The 14731-nt window shown below is 42.9% G+C and overlaps 1 protein-coding gene across 1 annotated transcript in view; it reads right to left on the minus strand.

Moving 5' to 3' along the window:
- loxl4 (lysyl oxidase-like 4) overlaps positions 1 to 11311 on the minus strand; it is a 48756-nt gene extending 37445 nt beyond the window's left edge. The window contains exons 1-4 of the mRNA XM_084077221.1: positions 11295 to 11311; positions 7561 to 7944; positions 3056 to 3360; positions 2106 to 2320 (exon numbers count right to left, since the gene is read on the minus strand). Of these exons, the coding sequence (XP_083933347.1) occupies positions 2106 to 2320; positions 3056 to 3360; positions 7561 to 7930 (890 nt within the window). The 5' untranslated portion in view covers positions 7931 to 7944; positions 11295 to 11311. The remainder of the gene's footprint in view (positions 1 to 2105; positions 2321 to 3055; positions 3361 to 7560; positions 7945 to 11294) is intronic.
- Between the last annotated feature and the right edge of the window lie 3420 nt (positions 11312 to 14731).

Below are 14731 nucleotides of genomic sequence, written 5' to 3' on the forward strand. Positions count from 1 at the left end.
TCTTCATCAACTACAAACTGCCACAGAAATCAAAGACGAAGCAGTGAAAACCACGGAGCCCGCAATGTGGGGAACCTCCGACATATGATCCAGATCACATCCATGCTGTTTAGTTAAAGAGCATCCTTGAGCATTGCTTCTCATTAAAGCTGCGACGCCTAATGCATGTCCACCTCCAACACAGAGGAATCATTTTATAGCTCGCCTTGTGTTCCCTTTTACACCCACAGACAGCACAGAGCTCAGCACAGAGACATCGTTTCTTTTCAAGGGCAACGCAGGAACACTTTCGGCGGTGCGTGATTCATACTTCAATACGGGCACTTTTAGAAAGCCTATAAAGGCGTTAGAGAAGTCTATAAAGGAAAACGAATAACCCCCAAACAGTAGCAGGCTTTTCGGCAGCAAGTGGAATCTAGCACCTAGAGTACAGAGCAGATGTTGTGGTCGATCACCAGTTGACTCGGAGCCGGCCGGGTGCAGCCATGTGAGAGGAAGCATAGCTGAGCCGTGAATCACCCAGAAACAGCAGCCCTCCGCGGAACGTGCTCCAGATGGGCGCCTCGTCCTGTCCGGTCAGGCCAAAGTGAACGGACAGCGGCCGTCCGTTCTCATAATGGCCCCTGGTGTAATTCTCTGCTAATGTGTGGTCCTCCTGCGGTTAAGAGCCACGACCGTCTCCAAAACCGCTCTGTCTGTTTTCTCTACAGGAGGAGAGGAAGTGCAGTCGGGCCGTCGAAAGGGCAAAAGGGGAGACACCCACCCATGTCCACACACAAAGCACCCTACCCGACACCCACAGCACCCGACTCAGCGTGTATACAGCACCCTGACCATGTCTACACACCCACCACCCACAGCACCCTACTGATGTCCAAACACCCTAACCAACAGCGAGTGTCAATTTACGCACACACACACACACACACACACACACACACACACACACACACACACACACACACACACACACACACACACACACACACACACACACACACACACACACACACACACACACACACACACACACACACACACACAGCTCGGTGAAGGTGCTATTGTAAGAGCGTGTGAGAGAGCGAGGGGATAAATGGTTGAGTTAAGTTAGGTCCACAGAGGGAACCCTGTCAATAAAACAAAGAGCCGCGCCCTGCTCTCCATCCTGGCAAGGCAGCATATTGACAGCAGAGTTAAAGACCAATCAGCTCCATATTACTCCTTCTTCACACCAATCTAAAAGTTAAAGTGGAGCTGTTTGTCTGACTGAGACCTGTGTGTGAAGATAAGCATCGGAGAGGGTGTGTGTGTGTGTGTGTGTGTGTGTGTGTGTGTGTGTGTGTGTGTAAGACAGAGTGAGAGGAGAGGGAGGTGAACAGAGGAGATTGGCCTCCTAGTCAAAGGTGTAAAAGTAAGGGCAGTGTAGCGAGGGGATCTCTTCATCATCATCGGGGAGTGGAAGGGAGGGGAGGGGAGGGGAGGGGAGGGGGGTCGAGAGAGGGGGGGTGGTGGCAGAAGCTGGGAGCGGAAGATAAGCCCAGAAAGGGGGCTTTTACTCAAAGTTGCTGCATTAGCGGGGATGCCTCTGGCGTGTGTCTATGTGTGTGTGTGTGTGTGTGTGTGTGTGTGTGTGTGTGTGTGTGTGTGTGTGTGTGTGTGTGTGTGTGTGTGTGTGTGTGTGTGTGTGTGTGTGTGTGTGTGTAATGCGTTACTCTCTCCTGCTCCAGAAGTGTGTTTATTAATTTAACAATGGGATGAATGGCTGAGGTCATCGCTCCCCGAGGAGCTGAGGCCAGTGGCGCAGCGCTGGCACTCTAAAGGCTGATTTATACTTTATACTTAAAACCCTAAAACCTGAGTTGTACTTACTCGCACGGCCGGTGTCACGCGCTGGAAAATAGCCGATCTACAAGCTCACGACGCATCGCTCTGCGACGCGTTGTGAGCTTGTAGGTCGAGCTATTTTCGGCGCCCGACACGGTACACACGACCCACTATAAATCAAGGCTATAACAACTCCGGTTCAACAAGAGGTTCACCGGAATGTTTACAGTGATGAGGTACAAGGAGAGAGAGAGAGAGAGAGAGAGAGAGGGAGGACGTACTTGTATGTTTTGGCGTTGTGCTGGGTGGCCTCTGGGAAGCCCAGCATCCCACACACCACTCTGCTGCTGTTCAGGGTCCAGCCCAGGTCGCACACCTGCCTCCATCTCCCAGCATGCTTCACTTCCACCACGCCCTCCGTCATCAGACTCTTCCTCTTGGTGTGCATGAGGATGGGCCTCAGGCGCACCTCCTCGATGCGCACCTTGCCTTGACCCTGTGGGGGGAACGTGGAACATGACAATGTCTCTGATCTGTTGTGTCATAATGTGTAGCTCTATTAAATGTGGAGCTTGACAGTATTGCTTTCTATTCATTAACAGTTGGTCATGTTTTTGACATTTTATCATTGTACCCCCCCCCCTAGGGGTACATGTACCCCCATTTGAGAAACACTAGATCCTGGTGTCAGGCTCATAAGCCCAATATCTCCTTACAAGCGGGGATTCCCTCTAGTGCAGTGTAGATTTCGTCAACTAAAACTATGACGAAAAATGTCTGTTGACTACTTTTTTCACTGACGAAAACTAAATAAAAACTAAGCTATGAAGTCATCATGGGTGCGTGCAGGTGTCACAGACCGAAAATTGTTGATCCACAAGCTTGTAGATCGGCTATTTTTGACATGCAGCTACGTGACAATCATTTCGATGGCATCGAGGCCGCCAAACATATAATTTAGTCGACTAAATCAACTGTACTCTAGTGTGAGCTGTAAATGTTTCGTCTCCCATGCAGGAGGCCTGTTCCAATCCCGGAGAGGACATAGAGTAAAACGTACGGATTGCAACTTTGAATTTACATTCAGGATTGGACTGTGTGTGTACAGTCAGTGTTTCTGTATATATATATATATATATATATATATATTTACTGTGTACTGTACAGTCAGTGTTGCTGTGTATATATATACATATATGTATATACTGTGTTCTGCTGTATATATATATACCTGGTGGTGGGTGTGTTCTCTGTAGAACCTGGGGACCTCCTGGGCGTGTCCGTTGCCGTAGTAACCCTGCGGCGTGGTCCTGCGGCTGGCCAGGATGCTCTGCCACTGTGGGGAGGGGCTGACGTCAGGCCTCAGGGCGATGGAGTGGGCCCTCCTGGACGTCTGGTCCAGACGGCGCTCCGGGCTGCAGACCACACCCAGGTCCTCTGAGTGCTTGCAGTCGTTCACGCCCCAGCCGTTGTGCTTACAGTCCTTCAGCGACTTCTCTGTGCCGTCACAACGCACGTTGTCCATCCATATGGGCCCTGAGCGGAACGCAAAAAATATATCATTCATCAACTTGCTTTAGTGCTGGGCAAGATATCGATGCTATATCCATATTGTGATATGAGACTGGATATGGTCTGGGATTTTGGATCGTAATATATGAAAGTGTTTTAATCACTTATTCCCTATTATTTTACTCTCGAAAACAGTGAAAATAGCAGATCTCCACCCTCACAATGTGTGACAGCTATAGACAGTAAAAACATTACGCCCATAGACTCTACACACTGTAAATGAAGCCTATTTTTCAACCATTTCAAATCCGCCATCTTTCTACATCTTATGCACTCGGAAATGAATGCTATTGGTCGGGACCAGAGCAGGGGTGGGGAATGAATGCTATTGGTTGTGTAGCTTGTCAATCAAAGCATCACAAGTTAGCCACGGCTCTCCTACAGCATAATCTACTTTATCATCCATTTTAAAATAAATGGGACCATAATTTACCAAAACACATGTCATGATGATTGAAATAAGACAATGTTTATTAAGGTAATAAAAATAAGTGTAAAGTTTGGCAAAACACCATCCGCTTGAATGGAGCTTAATTACTTCTGACCAGCAGGGGTGAAACAGCGAGACTACAGGCCATTCATATGAACTGTCTCTTCCTATATACCCTCAATTTACAACTCGGAAGCTGGCCTCTTGATGGCAGCTTGAAGATCTGCTATTTTCTGCATTTATTGAAAGTTTCTGAAAAAATAAAGTCAAATTGTCATTAAATGATATTATCATGACAATATCGATATTGAGGCATTTTGTAAAAAATACTGTGCTATGTGATTTCATCCATATCACCCAGCCCTACTGTACCTCGCTTATCATTCAGTTAGAAGTCAGTGATGGCATTACAAACCGATTAGATAGGTACACGCTACCTCACCCCACCTAGTATTATATATAATATAATATTAGATACTGTAGGTACACCCTACCTCACCCTCACCCCACCTAGTATTTGACTTTTACTGGTGTTCTGATGTAGGGTTGTTCTCCTCCTCCGCACTGTGTTTTGGTTTGGTAAATAGATACACAGTATTTCACAACAGCCATCCGAGGCCATGAGGGTGTCACACTCGCACGCACCTCCTGCCGTTTGAAACCACTCAGCCCTCCTCTTTAATTTGGATTTAAAAGGCAGCAATAAAAAGAATGTCCATAAACCGCAGCACAGTGTAGCACAAGTCATTATTCTAAAACAAATGCCACCTCTCAGGGCATGTCTTCGCCCCGCCAGTCTGCCAGGCTGAACCTTAATGAGGACTACAGTATACACTGGAATCACTGGGTTATCTTTGTCACTTTATGATGGTTCTTAGGCTCTCCTGAGTTATTTTGAAGGTCTTAATTGATGGTCTTTTTATGAAAGCGTGCTGTTAGGGTGTTGTTTGGGCATAGCAATCGGAAGACTTATACAGAAAGATGGAGGATTGGCATAGTTGTGGATGTAGCACTACTAGCTGGCATGGTGCCAGTGTTGATTTTGTCGACTAAAACTATGACGAAAAATGTTGGTCGACTACCGTTTTTCACTGACGAAAAACCTAATAAAAACTAAGCTATGATGACTAAAACTATGACTAAATATATTGACAATATCGTCAACAAATAAAAACTAGACTAAAATGTTAGTGAGGGTCTAGTGGAGAAGAGATCCAGTAGAACTAAAAGACAAGTAGTTTTATGTTTGGTTGCGCTCTGAAAATAGCAGATCTACAAGCTCACAACACGACACGTTGTGAGCTTGTACATCTGCTATTTTCAGCATGCAACCCTGCATGCAAAGTATAAAATCAGCCATTACGACACCATCAGGGCACCGCCCAAAATACATTATAGTCGACTAAATCAACTGTAGATTTAGTCGACTATAATCTTATATTTAGTCGACTAAAACTAGACTAACAGTAAAACATTTCAGATGACTAAAACATGACAAACTAAATGGAATTTTATTCAAAAGACTATGACTAAAACTAAATTAAGATTTGCTGTCAAAATCAACACAGGATGGTGCAACTACAGCCTGTCTCTGCTGCTGGTCTTATCAATCCAATCAATGACCAATGATGATGATGAAAGTGTGACATATCATTCATCATGTGTCGTTCGTTGTGCTGTTTTGTTTGACCATAATAACCGCTTAAGCCCTATTTCAAAAATAGCAGATCTACAATTAGATAGACAAAATATTTCTTTGACATTTGTTTCGTGTTTTTTTATTCTTAAGTTTTCGCCTATAATGACTATAATGGCATATAATTACATGCCTAAAATAGGGATAGCCTGGTTTAAAGTGGTAAACTTAACCAGCCTGCAGTGAGTCTTGGGTAATGCTGATTATGAATGGAATGTCCTCTCAATGCTAGCCAGGGTAGCTACTAGTATTCAATCTCCAGATTTTTCCTGTTGGTCTGGCTGGGTCATTTTCTTTTTTTTATAAATCTTTATCCCACGATTTTGTAACCCGTTTTTTCACCCAGTGCCAATTGTAATACTGGGTGCTACTCTCCCTCTGCCAGCCTGGGGAGAGCCCCGAACTGAGCTCATGCTTCCTTCGATGCATGAGGAGTGAGCAGGGGGGAGTTTCCCTGGTAGGACGTAGCGCGTGGAAGGAACACGTTATTCCAACCAGTTCCTTTCCCCTCCATCAGGCGTCCCGGCTGACCAGGGGGAGGCAGTATAGAGACCAGGATTACTGCATGTTTATTGTGAGGGTATCTACCCTTGCTGGCTGGGTAATTGAACCAGCAACCTTCCAGTTGCCTACAGCAAGCATTATCCTCTAACCTTACAGCCACCAACTGATGGTTGGTATCTTGTTTTACTTTTTCCTAAATCTATTTTTTTCTCCTACTGCTCTCTAGAATTCCCTGTTCCAGGCAACACCTGTTGTTTGACTAAAGTGTTCATGGCACCACCTCCTCATCCATGCACTGGTTATAAGACCGTCCTGCTAAAAGCCTATAACATAGTGCAGGGGTCTTCAACAGGGGGTCCGGGACCCCTAGGGGGTCCTCAGAGTTACTACAGGGGGTCCGCCGAATCTTTGTGTGATTTTTACATTAACCACTTCAACCAAGCATCCCTATTCTGAGAACTTTAGCCAAAAATAGCAGATCTACTTGTAGATCTGCTATTTTCGGCAAAGTGGTTTGGTATGGGGGGAAAGGAGTGAAAGTACAGAAAGTACAGAGTGAAAGGTCAGGTTTACTAAGTATTGTTTTTAGAGCATGGTTAAAGGTCTGTAAATAAATACACATTAACATGAATCCAACATGATAGTGGTGTGAAACAAGTCTATGAAGCTGCCTATGAAATCTATCAAAAAAGGAAAATGTATACAATATATAATGGGGGTCCCTGCTTTCTCTCTCTTTCAGCCAAGGGGTCCTTGGCCTGAAAACGTTGAAGACCCCTGACATAGTGAATGGGTCATGCATGCAGGTCATCATCATCATAGTCTCGCGTGTGTAACTATTCCACAATCTCTGAATGCTATATAGAGTCTGGAACTACAACTCCTGAAATCCGAGAGAGGAAACCGGTACTTCCGTTCACGAAAATATATTTTAAAATATCTTTACATTTTACTTTTTAATTTTCATTTCTGCTAAGCAGCAAGCTAAATATACTTAGATGATTTGTATTTATAATAGGATAAATGTGCGCGACTGTAAAGACGAAACGGAAATGGAGAGGAGGCTCCACATCCGGTTTATATTCTAATCATGATCAGAGCTTCCGAGTCCCAGACTGTATGCCGGAAACATTTGTAAATTGTGGGAGGCAACAGTCTGGTAACGCGAGACTATCATCATCACCACAGTGGTCACTCCCTCACCGTCTCCCTCTCCATACTACAACATACTATAACATACTATTACATACTATTACATACTATTACATACTATTACATACTATAACATAGTGAATGGGTCATGCATGCAGGTCATCACCACAGTGGTCACTCCCTCACCGTCTCCCTCTCCATACTATAACATAGTGAATGGGTCATGCATGCAGGTCATCACCACAGCGGTCACTCCCTCACCGGTTCCCTCTCCATACTACAGTATAACATACTATAACACAGTGATGGGTCTCCTTACCGTTTCCCTCTCCATACTATAACATACTACAACATACTATAACACAGTGATGGGTCTCCTCACCGTTTCCCTCTCCATACTTGGCGCTGTGGGCCCATGTGATGGAGCTCTGGAAGCCCATCTCTCTACACACCACGTTGGCCAGCTTGATGTCCACCTCGTCGTCACACACCGTCCCCCATGTGTTGTTGTGCAGCACCTCCACACGCCCCTCGTTGGGGTCCCGCGCGTAGTTCCCCGCCAGGCGGACCTTGGCGGGGGCCGGAGCGCGCGCCGAGCGGGGCTGGGCCGCCGTGATGGGCCGGTGGTGGTGGCGGGGGGTCCGGGGGGGCTCGGCGTGGCCGGGGTGGGGGGACAGGCAGAGCAGGAGCAGGGGGGCGATGCAGAGAGAACCCACACACAGGGTGAAGGAGGAGGTGGGGGGGCGCGTCATGGTGTCACAGAGACCTGAGGAGGAAGGTTAGACATTTTACATTGATCTAGAGCAGTGGTTCTCAACATGTGGGTCTGGACCCCCAGGGGGGTCCCCAGATGACAGTGATTAAATGACAATTTAAAGACTTTTAAGACCTTTTTAATACCTCAACAAAAAACAAATGCCTCATCAAAATAATCAACAAACTACACTATAAAAGCTGGTCAAACATTGGCATAAGATAGAGGCAAAAAATGAAAAATAGCAGATCTACAAGCTCACAACGCCTCGCAAAGCGAGGCGTTGTGAGCTTGTAGGTCTGCTATTTCCACAAAAACACCAAAAATAGCAGATCTACAAGCTCACAATGCACCACATTGTGAGCTTGTAGATCTGCTATTTTCCCCACGCAACCCTAACATACTCATACAGGGAAGTATCGGGCTTACGTGGTTAATTTGATTTATCAATTTTATGTCCCATTGCACGCCAATTAAGAACTAATTATCCCCCCTAATGGGAAAGGCCTATCTTTTAAATCTTACATCTTTAGCTACACTACACTGGGGAGCTTAAAGACAGCCTCTAATTGTAGTTTCACAAGCCAGCCTGGACTCCATTCAGGCTAATTGCATACAGCACAATACAGAGGTCTATTATAGAGACTACAGCAGACCAATGGTGACATCATCTGGACAGATGATGAGCACAGGTAGAGCCAACAATAAGAACTCTTAAACCACATGAAGCCTAGCGTCACTATTCTGGGGGCAACACAATGACAGATCTACAAACTAACAGCATGTGGCGATGCAACATGTTGGTGTAGAGGGGGAAAGGGAGAGTCCTAGTAAAGCTATAGACCCCTGGGGGAGTCCAGAGAACTAAGTATAGGCTGAGGTTTAACGCATTAAAGGGATAGTTCACCCCAAAAAATACAAATTCTATCGATTAGTCCCATGAAGCATTGAATTCATGGAGATGTTTTAGTTTTTGTCACATTCCTGAGTCAATAAGTTGATGACCGGCGGAAAGATACCAATGTATCCGGTAAAGGAGACTCTTTGAGTCTCCTACCGGAAATACAGCCGGTCATGAAATGATTGGCTTAGGAATGTGTCAAAAACTAAAAAAATACTCTTTAAGATCTGAGGCCGATTCAACAAATGCCTTTTAAATCAGTAGTTCACACACTTTCAATATTTTTCAAAAATGTTCAAATATAGCAGATGTACAAGCTCGCAATATCTGCTATTTTTGAATATCCAACGCTAAATCTAAAATGACACAGAATATGCTTTCCCAGTTTTAATGTGTTTTCAGTGGGTAAACGATGCTTCAGTACCAACTGTTCCACATCACTAACATATTGTGTCACAACAACCCTCACACTAGTACTGTTCCACATCACTAACACAACAACCCTCACACTAGTACTGTTCCACATCACTAACACAACAACCCTCACACTAGTACTGTTCCACATCACTAACACAACAACCCTCACACTAGTACTGTTCCACATCACTAACACAACAACCCTCACACTAGTACTGTTCCACATCACTAACACAACAACCCTCACACTAGTACTGTTCCACATCACTAACACAACAACCCTCACACTAGTACTGTTCCACATCACTAACACAACAACCCTCACACTAGTACTGGAGGTTATTATGAGACAATCTGAGACACAACACCTAACTATTCTACTGTAGTGTCTAACAGATCTGTCATTAAACACAACCTACATTCTACTGTAGTGTCTTATAGATCTGTCATTAAACACAACCTACATTCTACTGTAGTGTCTTATAGATCTGTCATTAAACACAACCTACATTCTACTGTAGGGTCTATAGATCTGTCATTAAACACAACCTACATTCTACTGTAGTGTCTAACAGATCTGTCATTAAACACAACCTACATTCTACTGTAGGGTCTTATAGATCTGTCATTAAACACAACCTACATTCTACTGTAGGGTCTATAGATCTGTCATTAAACACAACCTACATTCTACTGTAGTGTCTTATAGATCTGTCATTAAACACAACCTACATTCTACTGTAGGGTCTATAGATCTGTCATTAAACACAACCTACATTCTACTGTAGGGTCTATAGATCTGTCATTAAACACAACCTACATTCCAATCTTTGCTGAAACATTCCTTTGTTTCTCACCCTTATCAGACATAGACGTATAATTATCCATTATGCACTAAAAGTGTTGAAATTGAAACCTGGTGTTGATAAACATCCCTTCAGGCGACCAAACCATATTTCATCTCCATGCGCAGACATAACGTTAAGGAAGGGAGTAACTGGAGGTTAACCCATTAAAACCGGGAACGCATCTGTGTAACCACTTAAACCATTATTCTATTCTTTGGGCTATTCAAAAATAGCAGATATACAAGCTCATATTGTAGATCTGCTATTTTTGAAAAATCGTGAAGATTTGTGCAAATCTTTGAATATACATATTTTTAAAGCATTTGTAACTCAAATCTTTGCTTCTAGGGGGTCCCTGGGACAAAACATTTTCAGATGAGGGTCCGCAGCCAAATGCATATAATTCTGGACGTCCTTGACATGAAAAAGTTTGAGAACAACTGATATAGCAACATAAGTTTTTCACAAATCTGTTAGGATTTAGAAGACATTTTGTAGAATCGGAACCTCAGGCATTAATGAGTTAACAAGGGTCACAGCCAAACAGCAACACGTTAGTCAGAAGCGTTCAGTCCTCAGCGTTAAGACAGACACTTAACATCTGAGACATCTGGGGTCACCTGGTGTGTCATAGGCTACTGTACAGTACAGTAGGCCTTCACGTGTAGAACATGTTTTATTCCTTACAGCTCGTCACGTTTTAAAATCACAGCATGTATTTTATAAATGCATCATTTACAGCATGCAGCTGAACCCAAGCAGCCAGAGAACCCACATGAGAGAAAAGCTCTCAACACTATCATAATGTCATCCCTTAAACACCTGTTAGACTCACAACCACCACCATGTAACCTGTTAGACTCACAACCACCACCATGTAACACTCTTTCACATGGAGACTAAATCAAGACCGAGTGCCTAATTTGTCAAGTTCGTCAGTCAGTTAAACTGATGTTAAACATATTTCAAATAACACAAATTTTTGACAAAAAAAGAATATATATATATACAGTATATATATATATATATATATATATATATATATATATATATATATATATATATATATATATATATATATAAATATTATTATAAATAAATCAAATGAACTAAAAATAAATTAAAATCTGTTTATAAAGTTCATACATCAAGGACTAGAAGGCAGAACAAAGAGTAAAAGTAATAAGTTGACTCACCTGGCACACAGCTACAGCTTGTACTCCTGAGCGTCAGACACTAAGGCAGAGTGACTGTGTGAAGGAGTGTGTCTACTAGATGTTCTCCAAAGTCAATCCACCCTTCATCCCTCTCTCCCTCCTTCCCTCCCTCCCTCCCTCCCTCCCTCCCTCCATCACTTCTCCTCCCTCCCACCTCTCCCACCTCTCTCTCTCTCTCTCTCTCTCTCTCTCTCTACACACACTAAAGCCTGGTTTATCTCTAATTCGTCGTACCGTGGAGCATACATTAGGCATCCTCACTCCCTCCCTCTTTCAAGACGTTTATCAGAGAAACTAAACCGTGGACATGTTGGGTCATTGTGTTAAGAAGATATATGAATGATTGTGGGAAAGGATGATATATTCTTTGTATAAAACAATAAATCTCTCACATGGTACTATAGCCTACTGGTTTGTACTGCAGTCTACATGTAAAGTGATCCACCTTCCTTCCCCATCCAGTAATGGAGGATTTACCATGTCATTTACAGATAGGCTACAATATCTACCCATTTACCTATCTCTCTAAAACATACATTAACCACTTCAGCCCTATATACATTTCGGCCATTTGAAAATAGCCGATCTACAAGCTCACAATGTGTCGCATCGCAACGCATTGTGAGCTTATAGATTTGGTATTTTCAAATGATGTGTATACATTTAAAAACTTGAAATGGGACATTCTGCATAATGAGTACTTTCTACTTTTTGGTACTTTTGAGAAGTACATTTTGATGCCAATACTTTTGTACTTTTACTCAAGTACATTTTGAATTCCGGACTTTTACTTGTAACAGCGTATTTCCATATTGCAGTATTGATACTTTTACTTAAGTAAAAAATTTGAATACTTTTTCCACCACTGACCACCAGCAAACCTTACATTCTACAATCTTAGTATGTAAGCTAATGTAGAAAAGGGAGTGGCCCACACACATACACATCTCTGATAGGCTGGCCCACACAGCTACACATCTCTGATAGGCTGGCCCACACAGCTACACATCTCTGATAGGCTGGCCCACACAGCTGCACATCTCTGATAGGCTAGTGGGCTCTTTTTTCTCCTCCTTTCTTTTACACAACTGGCCCACAGGCTTTACACAACATGTAACCGGGGCAACGTGTGTAAAATGGACCAACAGGAAGGACCATGGGTCCAAAATAGTTTCAAACATCAAGTTCCAAGTATCCAAAAGAAGCTCCTTAGAACCACAGGGTAGATCTTTCCTTGTTGAGACACAAGACCACAAAGCACCACTCTAAAGAGGCCCCGCCTCCCTCCTTGTCTCTGGACGTCTGTAGAGATGGTCGCCATGGTGACACCAGAGAAACGTGACATCCACCACCCTGCCCCTGGAAACATTTAGTTATGGTCATTATGGTCATACCTGCTACCGTGGAACAAAGTTACACCGTCTCTCTCTCTCTGTGTGTGTGTGTGTGTCACACAGGAACCATACATACATCATTCGATAGATAGATAGATAGACAGATAGATAGATCGATAGATCGATAGATAGATCGATAGATAGATCGATAGATAGATCGATAGATAGCAGTGGTGGAAAAAGTACTCTAATGTTTTACTAATGTTTACTGCAGTATTGATACTTTTACTTACGTGGTTTTTCCACCACTGCGCACCCATATGAACCTGAGCTTAGTACATGTTCTAGGTGTGAGTGGGGGAGGGGGGTCAGTTTGATGGCCTTGGACCAAGGGGTCAATTCAGTGCTCCACCTTGATTAGATTTGCTCTCTCTCTCTGTGTACATTAAGGTCTCTCCACTTGTTTTGAAAGCTGTTTATTTATTTTGTAAAGAATGTTTTTCTCAGAGGGTTCATGACTGAATTAGCTGCGTGGAAAGTCCTGCGTTCCGCAGGTTGTTTTGTTGATGAAATGTATTTCAGTTTTAAGGCAAACCTCAGGGGTCCATTTTAAGGCTGCAATGTATATTCATAGACATGAATAATTTACATCATGACAGGGTGAGGTGGGCAGAGGAAAAACACAGCATTTAGAGCCTCAAAGCGTAACACCTTATTTTTCGATCGGTCTGCGAGGCCCAGCTCCTGTTTAGAACATATACGTATACATACGTGTTTATGTATACATTCAGAACGCAAGCTGCATTGCTCACATATTGCATTACTGCACCTCACAGACACAGAATGTTCGTATCCATTAGCTTTCAGAAAGGTTAGAAGATCGGCTATTTTAGGCTATAAATCAAGCTTTACAACTTCCTGCCAGTTTAATGGCATAAACCCTAGCATCCCTATTCTGGGGTGAACAATTGGTAAAAAAAAACAGCACGTCACAGCGTGACGCGTTGTGACATGACATGCTTCTCTTGTGCAGTGTTTCATATTAGATACTAGGGCTGTCCTTGTTTCATATTAGATACTAGGGCTGTTCTTGTTTCATATTAGATACTAGGGCTGTCCTTGTTTCATATTAGATACTAGGGCTGTCCTTGTTTCATATTAGATACTAGGACTGTCCTTGTTTCATATTAGATACTAGGACTGTTCTTGTTTCATATTAGATACTAGGGCTGTCCTTGTTTCATATTAGATACTAGGACTGTTCTTGTTTCATATTAGATACTAGGACTGTTCTTGTTTCATATTAGATACTAGGGCTGTCCTTGTTTCATATTAGATACTAGGACTGTCCTTGTTTCATATTAGATACTAGGGCTGTCCTTGTTTCATATTAGATACTAGGGCTGTCCTTGTTTCATATTAGATACTAGGGCTGTCCTTGTTTCATATTAGATACTAGGACTGTTCTTGTTTCATATTAGATACTAGGACTGTTCTTGTTTCATATTAGATACTAGGACTGTCCTTGTTTCATATTAGATACTAGGACTGTCCTTGTTTCATATTAGATACTAGGGCTGTCCTTGTTTCATATTAGATACTAGGGCTGTCCTTGTTTCATATTAGATACTAGGGCTGTCCTTGTTTCATATTAGATACTAGGGCTGTCCTTGTTTCATATTAGATACTAGGACTGTCCTTGTTTCATATTAGATACTAGGGCTGTCCTTGTTTCATATTAGATACTAGGGCTGTCCTTGTTTCATATTAGATACTAGGGCTGTCCTTGTTTCATATTAGATACTAGGGCTGTCCTTGTTTCATATTAGATACTAGGACTGTCCTTGTTTCATATTAGATACTAGGACTGTTCTTGTTTCATATTAGATACTAGGACTGTTCTTGTTTCATATTAGATACTAGGACTGTCCTTGTTTCATATTAGATACTAGGACTGTCCTTGTTTCATATTAGATACTAGGACTGTCCTTGTTTCATATTAGATACTAGGACTGTCCTTGTTTCATATTAGATACTAGGGCTGTCCTTGTTTCATATTAGATACTAGGACTGTCCTTGTTT

Source organism: Gymnoscopelus microlampas (genome assembly GCF_963454915.1).
Source record: "Gymnoscopelus microlampas genome assembly, chromosome: 13".
NCBI classification, from domain to species: Eukaryota; Metazoa; Chordata; class Actinopteri; order Myctophiformes; family Myctophidae; genus Gymnoscopelus; species Gymnoscopelus microlampas.